The 15925-nt window shown below is 37.5% G+C and overlaps 1 protein-coding gene across 3 annotated transcripts in view; it reads left to right on the forward strand.

Annotated features, from left to right (window-relative positions):
* Positions 1-1141: 1141 nt before the first annotated feature.
* Positions 1142-15925, forward strand: part of lmx1bb (LIM homeobox transcription factor 1, beta b) — a 51782-nt gene continuing 36998 nt past the window's right edge. Inside the window, exons 1-3 of one of the 3 annotated variants that reach the window (XM_083554551.1) lie at positions 1142-1230; positions 4463-4636; positions 5209-5395. In XM_083554551.1, the coding sequence (XP_083410677.1) occupies positions 4519-4636; positions 5209-5395 (305 nt within the window). In that variant the 5' untranslated portion in view covers positions 1142-1230; positions 4463-4518. Of the gene's footprint in view, positions 1231-4000; positions 4138-4462; positions 4637-5208; positions 5396-15925 lie in introns of those variants that run through there. The other 2 variants (XM_083554550.1, XM_083554552.1) reach the window with 2 other exon arrangements.

A 15925-nucleotide genomic window follows, 5' to 3' on the forward strand; every position in this document is an offset into this window, starting at 1 on the left:
TGAAGTGAAAAGCGAGATATTTCAACAAGCAAACAAACTTGTAAATTTACTGCATAACCTATTTATTATACAAATATTATGCAGTTGTGTTGCCATAAATTGCGGGATCGAATCATTGTTAGCCGATTATTATTTTTTTTTTACAGAATAACTTAAATTCGAACAGAAATAAATATCTCGCACAAATCGAACAGACTAGATCGACAAGCGTTCGATTTCAAACGTATAAAGTCATAAGAAAAGGTACGAAGAGAGACCCCGCCCCTAATGTCCCAATCAGTCGTGCGAATTTTTTGCGCATTTTTAATGGCTAGGCCATGTTGGAAATCATTCCGTTCCAGTCTAGATGTTGCGCTTACCTTCTAGCTCAGTAATCCAGTTTCTTTGACGCAACCACCTCACTGCATTAAAGCTGGTCAAATTTAAGTCTATATTGAGTGTAAATTAGCCCCTCCATCCCTTCCCTCCACACCCCTGTCCTCCTGAGCGTGTGCGCGCGCTGGCGTCAGTGGCGCACGTGCCACACACCTGCAACTTAGGTGCCTCATTTTGTAGTGGGAGGGCGAACAATAGAAAGGGTTTTTAATAATGTCATTCTCTGACTTTGCTGGTCGTGTGAAGTTTCAGTGTGCTTATATTTTCAGTATTTAGGGATACTAACTGTGAGGCCAAAGTGTCACGAAACCCAAGCCATTGTGAGTCGATTGCTTTGATTGTTTTTTTGCTGATCCAGTGGGGCCTGTCTTTATGAAACACTTCGTAAACCATTGACTGGCTTCCAAAACACGGGCATTTGGCTGCACTGCTGCATGCAAGCCAACGATGGCGTCGGTAGTAATTCGGTACGGGTTGTGACAATATGTTTTTCGACTTGTCTTTATGCTTTTTTTTTTTTCTGGCGTGTGTTTTAGCAAAGCATATGCACTTTCCATTAAAATCTTTGATGCAGTGGTCGATGGACTCGAAGGCTAGATTGACTATCATTTAAGCCATGGTGCATATGCATATTTCTAATTCTGTTTACCTATACACAAGCTACATACACGAACGCCTACTAGAGAGTACGTCTAAGTGTACGCTTGTGCATTTCTCCGCAACCCTAAAGAAGCCATGTGTTTTCAAACACCAGGGGGCGTCTTGAAAAGAACAGACAACCTTAGCTTTTAGATAATGGAGCGGGCATTCTTCACACGCGCTACAAAGGACACCCTGTGAACTTATGACAGCAAGGTAACCGATCTCTCGATTTTCTGATACGGTAGTGTCATGTATGTTTTATTCCTTAATTAACAAAGGGTGACGTTGTGTATTCCGCAGTTCTCCTGAACTACGGCCAGGCCCTGACTATTTCCTTTATTGCGTGGAAATATTAAGTGTTTTAACCCAATAATAATAAAACAGAATAATAGCAAATAATAATAACAACTAATATTTTGTAGTTGATTGTGTGTTGTAGCCTATATATTAAGCCGTTAAAAACCACATTTGAATAGTCCGAATGATGCTTCGCAGATTGTAGTATTCACTTAATTTATTTTCCGCGAAATTTTTAGTGTTACAGTTAAATTAATTGAGTTTATTGCCTTTATTTTTATAAAAGAGAAAAATATGTTTACAGTGTTGATGTGCAGTAAATGTTATTGGAAAGTAAACTATTAAAACTGCAACCATTGTTTTATCAATTTTGTCTGTAAAAAAAAATATTGTTACGAAAGAACAGAATTCGTGCTTTGATTCGGCTGGAGGAAATCAAGTTGAACGCTTAAATGCGGTTCGAATATTTACATGTTCATATAATAAACGACACATCCGCATATACTTACTTTAAGCCAAGCGAATCATTTCAACGAAGGTCATTTCGAGGATATCGTTTCAAGCTGATGACAGGTTGGTTTTCGTTTGACGCTGAATGTTCTTGCGTATACCTGAACATTTATTTCACTGGATTTGAAAATAGCAATAAATAATAACCATAGAAAAGAACCTGGATCCTTTTTTAACTTCCCTGTTTTTTATAAGATCTGGCCCGTTCACTTTCGAAATGTATACTTTGTGTCATCTAATGTAGCACCTTTGGAAGTTCACAGTGAAGAAAAACGAAGTATAACAACGACTTTGCGTTAAGAGCAGACTAGGACGAGGGGAACGTGTGTGTGTGTGTGTGGGGGGGGGGGGGTGGATGTGGGTGTGAAAGGAGTGAACACACTGAGATTGGAGGAGTGCTTGATCCTCCAGTGTAAATGACAAAGACGGTAGAGTGCACTAGGCTGAGTGTGAAACACAGAAAGTGACTGGTGATGGAATAATGTAATGGATAAGCTGCGATAGATGAACAGGGTATAATAGGCAGAGAGTAAGACGGATATTTTTAGCGTGAAATAATTTTTGTAAAAAGCTATTTTTAGGGCATAGCATGTTCAAGGTCAAGGCAATTTAATTATATTATAATATTGCATATTACAGCTTAAAAAATGTTTAGTTCTGGCATCCATATTAAACACAAAATCACGTGATATTAGTATTTCTTAATTTGGGGGTTAAATATTGTACATTTACTTACTGTATATTAAATGCTTTAATATTATATGACAGCACAATCTTCTAAAATTGTGAACAGAATTTGATGAGGCTTAGAATGTTTGGTTTTATACAAAGTCTTTTTTCGGGCTTTGATTAATCTCATGTTTCTGGTATTTGGTTCCTTTTAGTGTGAGCTATAAATACTCAAATACTTAAAGTAATATCTTAAGTTTTTTGTATATAATTTTCCCGCCACGTGTATAAAAATAAATAACAAATCATTTTAAATGTTAATCTCTAAATGCAAAAAATCTTTTTTTTCACTATTAAGATATGTGTATTAAAAACATACAACTGTTTATATATATAGATTTTTTAATTGATGTATATATATATATATATATATATATATATATATATATATAATATTTTTTTTTTTTTCCAATTCAAGATAGGGCACATATTGTCCTTTAAATACATACCACCACCACACCACCCCCCACCCCCCGCACTACGTTTATCAGGCTTGATCGCCAGGTGCATCTCAAACCGAAGGTCAGAAGGTTCGAAGCTCCGTAACACATACAAAGGCTAAAATCGGGCGAACGGCCCATGCGATGCTCCACTACCTAATATCAAAGCAAGCTTTCACATGGGAAAAAGAAAAAATCCCACAAAAAATATGTCCATTCAACCGAGACAGTGGTCCAATTCTATAATTATAGAGTTAGTATTTTAATGTGATTATGATTAAATAGCAAGGAACTGTATTATTATAATAATATTTATTAGTGTAAGTTGTCGTTTAGTTGTTGTTGCAGTCACACGTTCGATACAGGTTATGATGAATTATCGTCTTAATGGTATCTCACAAATGGTTTCCGTTTATTTTTAAATGGAGAAGATCACGTGAACGATCAATGCATTTTCTCTAACGAATTAATTACGTGTTATATGTTTCACAATCCAATTCACAAAAAAAATATTTCTTTCTTTCTTTCTTTCTTTCTTTCTTTCTTTCTTTCTATCTTTCTTTCTTTCTTTCTTTCTTTCTTTCTTTCTTTCTTTCTTTCTTTCACACACTCACACACTCTTTCTCTATCTCTCTATCTATCTATCTATCTATCTATCTATCTATCTATCTATCTATCTCTCTCTCTCTCTCTCTCTCTCTCTCTCTCTCTCTCTCTCTCTCTCTCTCTCTCTCTCTCTCCTCTTTGCATTGGTATTTTTTGCGTCTTTCCCGTCTCTCGCTAGCTCTTCGCTCTGGTACCGCGCGTTTGGAGGCGGACCGGCTTAGTTTCCACTCGGCACCAATCGCGTCCTGGCGGCAGTAAACAGACTGAGGAGTGACGCGGTCACTAAGGGGAGGGCGTATTCCCTCACTTCTACCTCAGTTTAGGGATCTCCTCAGCGCTAGGGATCTGAATGGCACACTGTTCGCACTGTGACATCTCAGACAGATTTCCTTGGATATTTTTGTTGTATGTATCGGAGCAACTTTTTGTGATCGGTACAGAAAGAGAGGATCTGCAGGATATTGAAGTTCGCCATATCGCAGGAGGGATAGAACGAGTGCTAAAAACGCTTCTAACCTCCAGCAGCTCGAAATAACAGGTGATTATCAGCGCAGATTGATAGGGTTTACTGTCCTTGTCATGCCTTTGTTGTTGTTGTTGTTGTTGTTGTTGGTGGTGGTGGTGTTGTTGTTGTTGTTGTTGTTGTTGTTGTTGTTTTTGTGGTGGTGGTGGTGTATTGAAAGTCAGCCTTCGGACGGAGCAGTGATGTTGCTAACTGCACTGAAAAGTTTCAAAAGTTGGCCATTTTAGCTACAGGCACAACAGCATTGAGATGATGTGAGTTTAATACTCATGTTGTCGCCTTATACTGGAAAGATAACTTCGAGGAAGTCTAACGATATATTGTACGGCTATTGCAACAGGTCCTGAGCTCCAGGCGAGGCGCTTCTCAGCGGGGAAAGAGTCTCAGCGCGTAACAATGTTGGACGGTATCAAAATTGAAGACCATCCGCTTCGGACCGGACCAGCTACTCTTGGAGTTATGCTAGGTAAGCCTTTGCAGGCTACGATATGGAAACTAAACGCGGCCGTGAAGCGTGAGTACACGTTCTGTTCAACACAATATGCAAAATGATTGTCATTTAGCCTGTCAAATGATTCGCTGTGAAGTTATTTCAGAGGCTGGTCAGATGCATTAATGATCCCCTCTTTCCTGAATATTACAGTTAATTAAATGGCAATTATTAAATGCCAACATTTATCCTAACATTCAAACGCATTCTGTACAGCATACAAATTGCGGATAGTATCTGTGTGTTGCAATTAAATATACCTAAACCAAAACAACGTGCTGGCCGCTAATTTATTTGTGGTAATATATTAATACACACATATAAGAAAGAAAACAAATACATCTGAAGTATTACCTAAGTGAGGTGTCTTTTTAATTTAGGAAGCATTTGTTAATGTCATTTGTGTCAAGGTTTTTTTTGTTTGTTTTTACTTTTTGTATTTAATAGGGCATTATAATGCATTTGTAAAGTGAGAGCAACTATGAGATAATGTCGGCATTCAGATCGAAATACGTGTGTACTTTCTGTGACTGGAGCATTGATTATCGGTTCAAATGAAAATGGACAATCATTACCCGATGTGTTTTTTTGTGCAGGCTCGGAGTGCCATCAGCAGGCGGTGTGTGAAGGTTGCCAGCGGCCCATAGCCGACCGCTTCCTGATGCGCGTCAACGAGTCCTCGTGGCACGAAGAGTGTTTGCAGTGCGCCGTGTGTCAGCAGCCGCTCACCACCAGCTGCTACTTCCGAGACAGAAAACTCTACTGCAAACACGACTACCAACAGTAAGCGCAGATGGCTTATTATGTCTAAAGAAAAACACCCTTCCAACCATTCAGCGGGTAATAGAAGTATCATGGATTCTGTTTGTCTGCTTGTTTCATTCGAATGACTACTAATCCCAGTGGATGCCGTTTTCCCCATGCATCTGCTAATTTGACCATCATTTTAATAGTTGAGTATTTCGATTCCAAAGAGTATGTCTACGTTTGAGGATAAGGAGGTGCCTTCGCTGACTGCCGAATCCCAATCATTCACTTCAGCAACAGTATAAAATTTTTCCACAGCTTTCCACGAACCGTAACGTGCTTATACACAACATAGAGCAATGAAAAAAAAGCTCCTGATTTTAGTGCATTATTACAGAAAAAGAATAGATTGTAGTTTATGTAATATAAATACGTGGTTTTGGTATCAGTTATTTTAATTTAATTTCCGTTTAGTAATCCATACATGCTGTTTATTATTACAATTAATATTATTATTATTATTATTATTATTATTATTATTATTATTATTATTATTATTATTATTATTATTATTGTTATTAAACAATGCTGGTAATTTGGAATAGCCCTTCCAGTTTTTAGGGTACAATTAGTTAAAAATTGTGAACCTGGGGAAAAAAACGTTTTTCAGTCGTGAAACCAAAATATTGGACATCATATTTATTCATTCTAAAATAACCCTGATAACGAATCGTATCAAAATAATTTAATATCTGACACTTCTATGCTGGTTAGATCTATTTATTAATTTATTTATTTAAATTGTCAAGCCATTTGATCTCTTACTCTGATGTAAGAATTATGGAATCCAACATTTGCCCAATTTATGCAGTCCAATATTTCTGCAAAAACAAATACAACTGTGTACATTTGACATTATATGCATGTTTTACGGATGCGATTTTTTTTAAATTATTCAATTCGATTTCAATTTGTCATTAATTTATGTTAGCATTATACTATATATAAAATATTGGTATAGATGTATATATCCATCTATTTATGTGTATTTCTTTATTTCACAACGTTAAGATAAGCAATATTAAATTTAAATAATTAGTTTTGTAATAGCATTTTGAACTTAAGTTGCCGGCATGCAAGAAAAATATTATCTTTCTTATTTTTATTTAGCTGCAGAACATTTTTTTTTTTAATTGTCGTAAAATACATAATAGAAAAGCGACCCCTTTTTACGCGGATTCATTAAATATGACTATATAAAGTTTAATAATGATTAAAATAATGAAGGAAAAATGAAACATTAATGTCGCTAAATTGTCGCCAAATCCTTCATTAAAATTTGTATTATTAGGTCTATTGTTACATACGTATGTGAAGATGTAGAATTATTACAATAAGGAGCAATATATTTTGAACAGTTTATTAAGTTTGGGATTAATATTAGCAAAACATCGTGATCTATTTTGCCATAACTTAAATTCTGATGGTTATGCCAGTGGCGGTAAAACCACTATTTCGCCCACATGGTATGTTTTACGGTTTGGTTAGAGGAATGGTTCAACTAAGATATTAGGACAGAAAAGCTAAATGTCCCCCAGTAACAACCGACTTATTACATCTCTCAAGTACATTTTGGCATTAATTAGTTTTAGAAGCAGTTACCACGTAGTCGAACATTACGCAATTAAGGTGTTTTTTGCTGTTGTCTCTTTTTTTACTATTAATAAGATCACATCCTAAAAGATCACGTTGTTATCATATCGCGAAAAAAGAGCAACACTTTTTTTGCGGTGAAAATACCATGCAAAATGTGCTGATCAGTTGATGCGAAGACTGCTGAAGATAAAACTGTATAATAAATGGTTATTTGGTTAAGTGCTGTAGAATGAAAGATTTTAATACATCGCGGCGGATTTACGAGGAACTCTTTTAGTACGAGCAGACAACAAACAATAGGCTGCATGTATGGCATGACTGTTCTTCCAGCATGGCTAACATGGCCGTGAGCAGCGAGGGTTAACAGAAGAATTTTCATAGCTGGAGCTTTGCTGTCCATCGCCCTGGAGATGTTAGCAGTGCGGAGACACGTCCAGTTTAGCTCCCGAGGGATTGTTTAAGCGGGCTGTTGGTACAAGGTGTGTGTGTGTGTGTGTGTGTGTGTGTGTGTGTGTGTGTGTGTGTGTGTGTGTGTGTGTGTGTGTGTGTGTGTGTTTTCGTGCATGCGAAGTGTAGGCTATTTGCTTAAATATGTGTTACTTTTGATTGTTTATATTATGTGCATTTTTATGGACTCGAAATTGTAAATACCTTTAAGGACAGTGGGGTAATTTCTTTCTCTCTCTTTCGCGCGCGCTCTCTCTCTCTTACACACACACACACACACACGCGCGCGCGCTTACATGCCACGCTATGTCAGAACCATCGGGATCTCTCACGAACGCGTACATTCTTCCGCGTAGCAGCAACGTATTTGTTTATTTTATCCTCAGTTACCGACTACTTTGAGATGTAATTGGCACCTTTTTGACTTTTATTACATTCATTTAGGTTGTAGGCTTGTCATCCCGCAGAGCGCCCGTGGCTCAGAGCGAAGCGTCCTGGCCGTTTGGTTGGAACGCTGCCTAATGACATTCCAGCATCAAACTGATTCATGCCCTGTAATCATGAGCACCATAAATCACAACAGTGGGCAAACGGTCATATTCACACCTCTCACACTGCTCTCTACAGCGCCGAGCTCCACAGGCAGGGATTTATGGTTGCGGCCCAACATCTCCGCTCATCGCTATTAAGAAAAATACATTTACCGGACGATTGACTTTGGATTAATGACAAGCATTTGAGATTTTTTTCAAAGGAATATATTACTACTGCTTTTACTACCACTACTACTACTACTACTACTACTACTACTACAATAATAATATTAACAACAATAATAATAATCATTCTCATCATCATCTTCATCATCATCATCATCATCATCATCATCATCATCATTTATGTTGGTTAGTTAGTAGCCTAGAAATATCAACAATAATAATAATCAACAGCTATTATTATTATTATTATTATTATTATTATTATTATTATTATTATTATTATTATTATTATTGATGTTACTAGGCTACTAACTACACCATGATAATGATACATAATTTATTTGTTCATTTACCGACTTACTTATTTACTTACTACCCTACATATTTATTTAGGCTATTTATGTAATCATGATTTTGACGCCAATTAAACAGGCTTAATTGGGCTAATATTTCAGCAGAATGAGGCGGTGATTAGCTTCATGATTAATTAGTACTGTGACTGATAGTTATATTGTAATACCACCTATTACACTGACTCCTCCCCTGCGCCATGAGTGCATGCTAACAGAAAAAAAAGGTAATTATTACCCTTTTGTAACCTCCAAGCACATTATCAATGTTAATGCAGGCTATAGGATTATTTAGTAAATCCCATTGCCTGCGAAAAATCTAAAAAGCTTATATATAAAAGGTGTTTAATAAATAAATGAAGAACATATTCTAAATAATTATTTGATAGAGATATGCTGTTTTTTTATTAATTTAAACATCTTTTGTAAATGATAAACTCTTCTCAGATTAATTTTTTTTTATAATAATAATAATAATAATAATAATAATAATAATAATAATAATAATAATAATAAGTGATTTTAGGTATTGAAACCTGTTGCATGGGAATAATGGGATTTCACATGGGTGGCATGTGCAACCTCAGCAGTGTGTGTGTGTGTGTATGTGTGTGTGTGTGTGTGTGTGTGTGTGTGTGTGTGTGTGTGTGTGTGTGTGTGTGTGTGTGTGTGTGTGTGTGAGTGTGTGTGAGAGAGCAAAGGAGAGAGCGAGCAAAAGAGAGAGGGCAAGATTTGCTGAGAGGCTAGTAACCCCAGCAGAGAATTTTGATTCAGTGTTGTGACTTTGGTTAGTATCCCAGAGCAGTATTTTGTGCTTCAGGTTTTTCCCTGTAGCACATTTCTGCAAAATGGCTGGTTTATATATGTTTGCATCAAATTATGTAAAAAAAAAACAAAAAAAACAACAACAACAGTTTAGAAACACTGTTTTGACTTTCTTCTTAAATATGATTTCACTTTTCAATTGTGGATATGTTTAAAACTGAGCAATAGCATGGTATTATCTAATATTGTTTTTACTGTTGGTTTAGAAGAATGTGAGGTTGTGAATGCTGTTCCCTGGTGTGCTGATGGGTGTATTTTAATGCTGAGGGGGTGTCCTCCTGCCATGTGTTGTTTTTAATTAGTCCTGCTTGGCGCATGGGACACAGTGTTAGCGCTGACGAGGATGGATTTAGGTGCTGGCTGTGTGTTTGTTGTATTATCACAGCTCTGAATCCCTGTATCCTCCCAACACACTAGGACACAAACACACACACATACACACACACACACACACACACACACACACACACACACACACACACACACACACACACACACACACACACACACACACACACAAACACATACACTAGCTTTCAACCCCTGATGCATTTGCTGTGTAATACTTGTCATTTCTTTATGTTCTTCTGAGTATTTTTACAATATAATTTTCTTTCTTCAATGATGCAGATCTATTTGATAGTAAAAGCAATTACTACCAGTTACACATACAGGCATAGCAGCAAGGAAAACAAACAAAGAACACTGCTTTTAAATTTGTATAGTTAAACATCAGTAATAAACAGACAATGTAAGTGACTTGAAAATGTTGAGGTTGCTGTAGCATGCCTCAGCTCACTTCTCTACTCTAGGCTGCAGGTTGAAACTCAGCCTGATTGTTTGACCCAGTCTTTCCCAGCAGCATTAAAACAATGTAATTATTTAACGTTTCTTAAAAAAATATAGCATTTTATCCTGAGAGGCAATCTTTTGTTGTTTGTTTCCTACATTTTTGGCTTAATCACTAATATTTCAACTAGCTCTCTTTAATTTAATAATATTACATTAATCTTGCATAATTTTTGCAAAAAGCTTTTTGAACTTAATGCATTAAAATAATCAATGGTACATGTACAATTATCAGAAACAACTAATAACATTTTTTGTTATTTGTTTAAATAAATTGTATCCACCTTTGTCTGTATTATATTGATAAAATTACTTGTAGTATACCAGTTCGGATAACTCATATAAAATTGTTCTCATGATATACCTGTAAATTGAAAACAAATAGCATTATCGTTACTGACAGACTGACCCACTCTTGTTGAAATGCAAATGCTTGACCTTGTCTAGAAACATCAACAAGAAGTTAGTGGTACCCCGAAAACATGGTCTAATATAGTAAAACAAAGGCAAGGAAGTCCTTTACATCCACTTTTCACCTTCCATTATTGTGTGGTGTATCCTGTGGTGGGTTTTTGGATAGTTCTTTAGAACAAGCAGTACACTCATTGATCAGCTGAGAAACCAGATTGTTCAAAATGTAGGCATATAAGTGGGCTTATGATGAATGCTTTTCAAGTTCCAGTGATTTCATAGTGATTATATATATTAATTAATTAATTTTATTTTTGCATTCTTGTGTTCCTGTCCTCATATGATCGTGGGCATGATAACCTTCCAGAAGTTTTTCCTCAGAAGGTACTGTAGAATGTACCGAGCTTCTGACAAGTGAGACCCAGCATTCCATCTTTAGCTGTGGTTCAGACCAATGTGATGCTAACGCTGAGGCTTCCAGTACATTTCTCATGCACTCAGACTTTTTACAGGGATGCTAGAAAAGCTTGCACATTGGTACCATGTTGCCCCAGGCCATGCGGACTGCTTTAGCACCCTAGTCACACATTCTAACAGAACATGCAGTGGCTGCTCACAGGCTTGGGTGTAGCTCCAAGCATGGGGCTCACTTTGCCACTGTCTTGTCACGTCCTCACAAGGTACTTAACAGCTCCAACACACATGCTTGCTCAGAGGCCAATGTTAAAAGTGCCAAAACAGAGGAGTTGACACGCGCACGCGCACACACACACACAAACACACACACACACACACACACACACACACACACACACACACACACACACACACTTACTTTTGCCATCTTTTCAAATCCACAGCATGTTTCCATTTATTTACAACATGATATTTTTAACAGCTTGTGCGTGGGCATCAGTCTGAAGCATGCCTGGGGTGTTGATTATGAATTTGGTGAAGGTTGATTTCCTCCTTTTTTATTCTCTCTCTCTCTCTCTCTCTCTCTCTCTCTCTCTCTCTCTCTCTCTCTCTGTCCTTTTTCCCTCTCTTCTTTGCTCTCTCATCCTTTCCATATTATAATAAGATTAGATTCTCTGCAGCAGTAGTAACTGGTCTAAGTGTCAGAGACCTGTTTGTGTATCCTAGGCTGTCTGACTAAGCCCTCGTCTGCTTTGTCCTGAATGGAGGGTCTGGCGGAAGCTGTATGCTCTAATCCCTTTATTCGTGTCGGGGGGAAAAAGCGGCAAGAAAAGGGTGGAACAGGAAAGTGCTCTGGAATAGCACTGCAATGGTTTTGCCTTCTAAGCCCTCTCTCATAGCCAAGTGAGCATGAGAGAGATCTTATTAGGCATATGCATGCACACACACACACACACACACACACACACACACACACACACACACACACACACACACACACACACAGGTTTTCAATTTCTCAGTTGTGCGTGGATACACACTCACTCACACACACACACACACACACACACACACACACACACACACACACACACACACTATTCATGTGTATAGAGTAAAGATATTAAAGAACATAAGGAACGTGGAGCATGTGGTGTTTGAAAAAGTTCTGCACACTAGCATAAAATATTATTCCGTTTCTGTATTTAAGGCAGTGGGATTAAAATGATTAATAAGTTTTTATCTTTGTGTCAGCATGGGGATATTTTTCTGTTTTTGTTTGTCAACATTCAAATGGTCTAGGAAGAACAGTAGTCCAGACTGGAATAAATAAGCTCCACTTTTTTTCCCATTTCTATGAACACTCAGTCCTCTTCATCTCAGGCTTAGTGTCTTCTCTGCTGCACTCACTCTATGCTAGAAGTAATCTTTCTCCAGCTGGAGCACCCAACAGCTTTTTATTTACTCATTCAACTGGTTGGAAGTCTGTTATACTGAGGATCAGATGCACTGAAACCAATGTGATTACAGCAGCTGGACAGTTTTAGCTCCTCACCAGATTGAGCAGCACATCCTACAGCAAGAAACACAAAGATTTTTATGACCTAGTTTTATCTGGCCAAAAGCTTTTATTTTTAGTGTAGATCTTGAATTCCTTTTAAAGTGGTACTATAAAAAAGTATTTAGAAAAAAATCTTGACAGAGATGAACATCTGTGTAGGTGCTCGAAAGCTTAGCACAGGTTCACAGTAATGCATATAACTTTGCCTTGTTTAATTTTTTTTTTTTCTTATGATACAAACTGTGTAAGTTCTAATGCATTATACTTCCTATTAATAGAATCAGTTCAGTCTGAAAGAGAATGGAAGGCTCAAGACCAGCAAATGTTTTGAGCTAGGCAGTCAAAGACAAGTACTCAGTGTGTGCATCCGGGGGCAAATCCTGAGCCACAACCTCAGCAGGCTGTCAAGAACTCTAACTATGCCTCTAACTTGGCCTGTGGTGATGGAGGTGGTGGGAGGTTTAATAAACAAAAGAACAATGTTTAGATCAGTAAGAACCCCAGCACCCTGATTTTGTTTCTAGTTCCATCCCTCAAGTTCTTAACTTGGCTTGGTTTGGGGATGTGCTGCCGATCAGCTCATCTGAAACTGGACTAGCAAAAACAAATGCAAGTGCAAAACTGGAGTGTATTGTGTTTCAATGTCTCCCAGTCTCAGCGGGGCAGGGTGCTCCCCCTGTAAGTGACTAAAATGATTTGTACTGTGGATCGGCTAACCTAAGGCAGCTTCAAAAAGCAGGAAGGGGAAATATTTGGAAGATAGAGAGGTTAGGAGGAGTGGAGGAGTCAACAGGAGGCAGAGTGATGGGACGATGAGAGGAGTATGAGTTGAAGAGGAAGGAGGCCTTATGCCAGTGATAAGCAATTTTACAACTATAGAAATGTTTGATTTACAAAAGTGCTTGGCTGGAGATTTGGAAGAATGGAACACACAGGCCAGTCAAAGATTACTTGATACAAGAATGAGATCATATGACTGATATAATTATAAATTTTCCAAGTAAATGCAAAAATTCCTCAAGATAAAGGATTTTGTTTTTGTAGTAAAGATTGCTTTGGCTATGTTTTGTGTGATGTCAGTCTTAGTTCAGATATGTTTTACCAGTCAACAAAGAGTCAACATCTTTCAAAGATGGGCAATAAAAAAAAAAGAAAAGAAATATAAGTTTTAAAAAAATCCCAACCTGACAGAAAGATAGCAATCATTATTGGCTGTTTCCTCTATTCATTCTCTTTCTTTTTTTCTTATAACCTGGCTAATGCTGGAATAAATTGCTCCATTTGCTAGCACTACAGCTATTTTCTTTTCCTGTAAAAAAAATCAGTTTTCAGTCAGCTGAAATACAAATGGCACATAATGAACACCATTGAAAATGTAGAATTATTTAAACAATAGTAAGTCCGCCATCAAATGGTTTTATTAATATAGCTTTTTTGGTTTAGCTTTAGATATACTATTTGTGTATAGACCTAGTTTGATGCGATTTTGATAATCCTAATAATTCGCTGGCCAGGTGGGATTGCAATAGGGAAAGGCTAGCATCAGGAAAACTATGATTTTTTTTTGTTTGTGGAGTTGTTTGCCATTTCATAGCAATATTATGAAAGCATTACAGGCATTTTAACATGATAATAGCTTTGATAATTGTTTTCTTCTTGCTTTTGATTTTTGAATTGTTCCATTAATGTATCACCAGAGCCTAATAACTATTCTTTAACTTTCTAAGAACACAAATAACCTAAAAAGGAATAAGGACAGCCTTACATTTAGATGAGTGCTATATGCAGAAACCAATCTATCTTCCCACAGCATGGCTGTCCAGTCATGCTGTTTCTGTCGGGTGTGCAAGCATCCCCTTCTCCTGAGGTGGGCCCCTGTGTGTTTTCAGCCGTGAGGAGTGTTCTGTTAGCAGGGGGAAGCTGTCTTGACCTCCATAGACCCTGGACATGAAACTAGAGACGGTGTGTGTCACTCGGATCTCAGCTGGAACGGCGGTGGTGCCATGACCCAGGCTGCATAGTACAGCATGTGGCAGGCTCCTCTAAGTCCGCCTTTCAGGTCTCTCTGTCTGTACACAGTAGAGAAAAGGCCATCGTGCCAAGCCACCTGTGGTTACATGCATGTCTCAAAAAACATCTCCATCTGCACATTAAGCACTGTGCTGACAAAATTAACTTGCTTAACACCAGGATTTTCTCATTGTGTACACACAGTTTTTGAGTGTGCTTAATGACAAGAAGTTCTCTGACCAGATTTGTCTTTGGAATATACATTATCCCCTCAAATGTTTTGCATATGTTCACCCACACCAAAATTTTATATACCAGTTTGGTTCGTGATGGCAAAAAAATCAAGTTTTGCAGACAGAAAGAAGTTGATCGTAGCTGTTAATTGTTTTATAAACCACTAAATCATGTATCTTGTATGTCTTTCACTTTCTGCCTATCTAATTTCTCTACATTTTTGTGACAGACTGTCTGGGCTTTTATCAAAGGCAGTTACAGAATTTATCTTTCTTCTCTCCACACATTTGCTGATCATGCTTTCAACCCAAGCCACAGTAGACTATGCACAGTGATGAGTCATATTCCTTGAAGAAATCATGGTAAATACTGTATATCATAATATACAGTAATATACAGCCATAAGGACAGCACCTCCAACTGAGCAGAAAAAAACCCTCTCTGAAGTGTTAAGTGCTGCAATGTTTTGCTATCAAATGGAGCATGAAGGCTTAGATAGAGGTTTATTATTTCACTCTCAAGATCCTTTTCATTGCTTTTTCCTGTTGCTATTTCTCAACCTTCAAGCAGATTCTTGACAGTTACAGACTATATTTGCCTACAGATGAAGTTCAAGGCTAAACCGCGATTTACACTGTGGCCATATACATTTAATCACAGTGTCAACGGATGAGTTGGCAAGGTCTTTCGAAATCTGTATTAATAAATACTTAAAATGTGGAAAGATATGTGTCAATGTGAAGGGTGGGGGATTTTTAGAGCTTTAAAGAGGTGGTGCTTCTCTTTGCTACCCATTTGACTCCGCCTCTGATGTTATGCCTTTGTTTTAGAAACTTGAGTAAAACTCTGTCTTGGCCCCACAAGGGAAAAGAACATTAGTTGAAGTATGTTTCTAATCCTTATTAACATTCTCCATAGTCATGCATGAAATATAGATTTTGTTCCATGTGTTTTTCTTTTTCTCCACATGGATCTTTCAAAATGTAACTCACTGCATGCACTGCTGTGCATTATTTTATTATAAATCCACATCTCTGAGAAAGTAAAACTGAGAAGATCTCTCTCTCTCTCTCTCTCTCTCTCTCTC

The sequence above is a fragment of the Silurus aristotelis genome (genome assembly GCF_946808225.1).
Source record: "Silurus aristotelis genome assembly, chromosome: 11".
NCBI lineage: Eukaryota > Metazoa > Chordata > Actinopteri > Siluriformes > Siluridae > Silurus > Silurus aristotelis.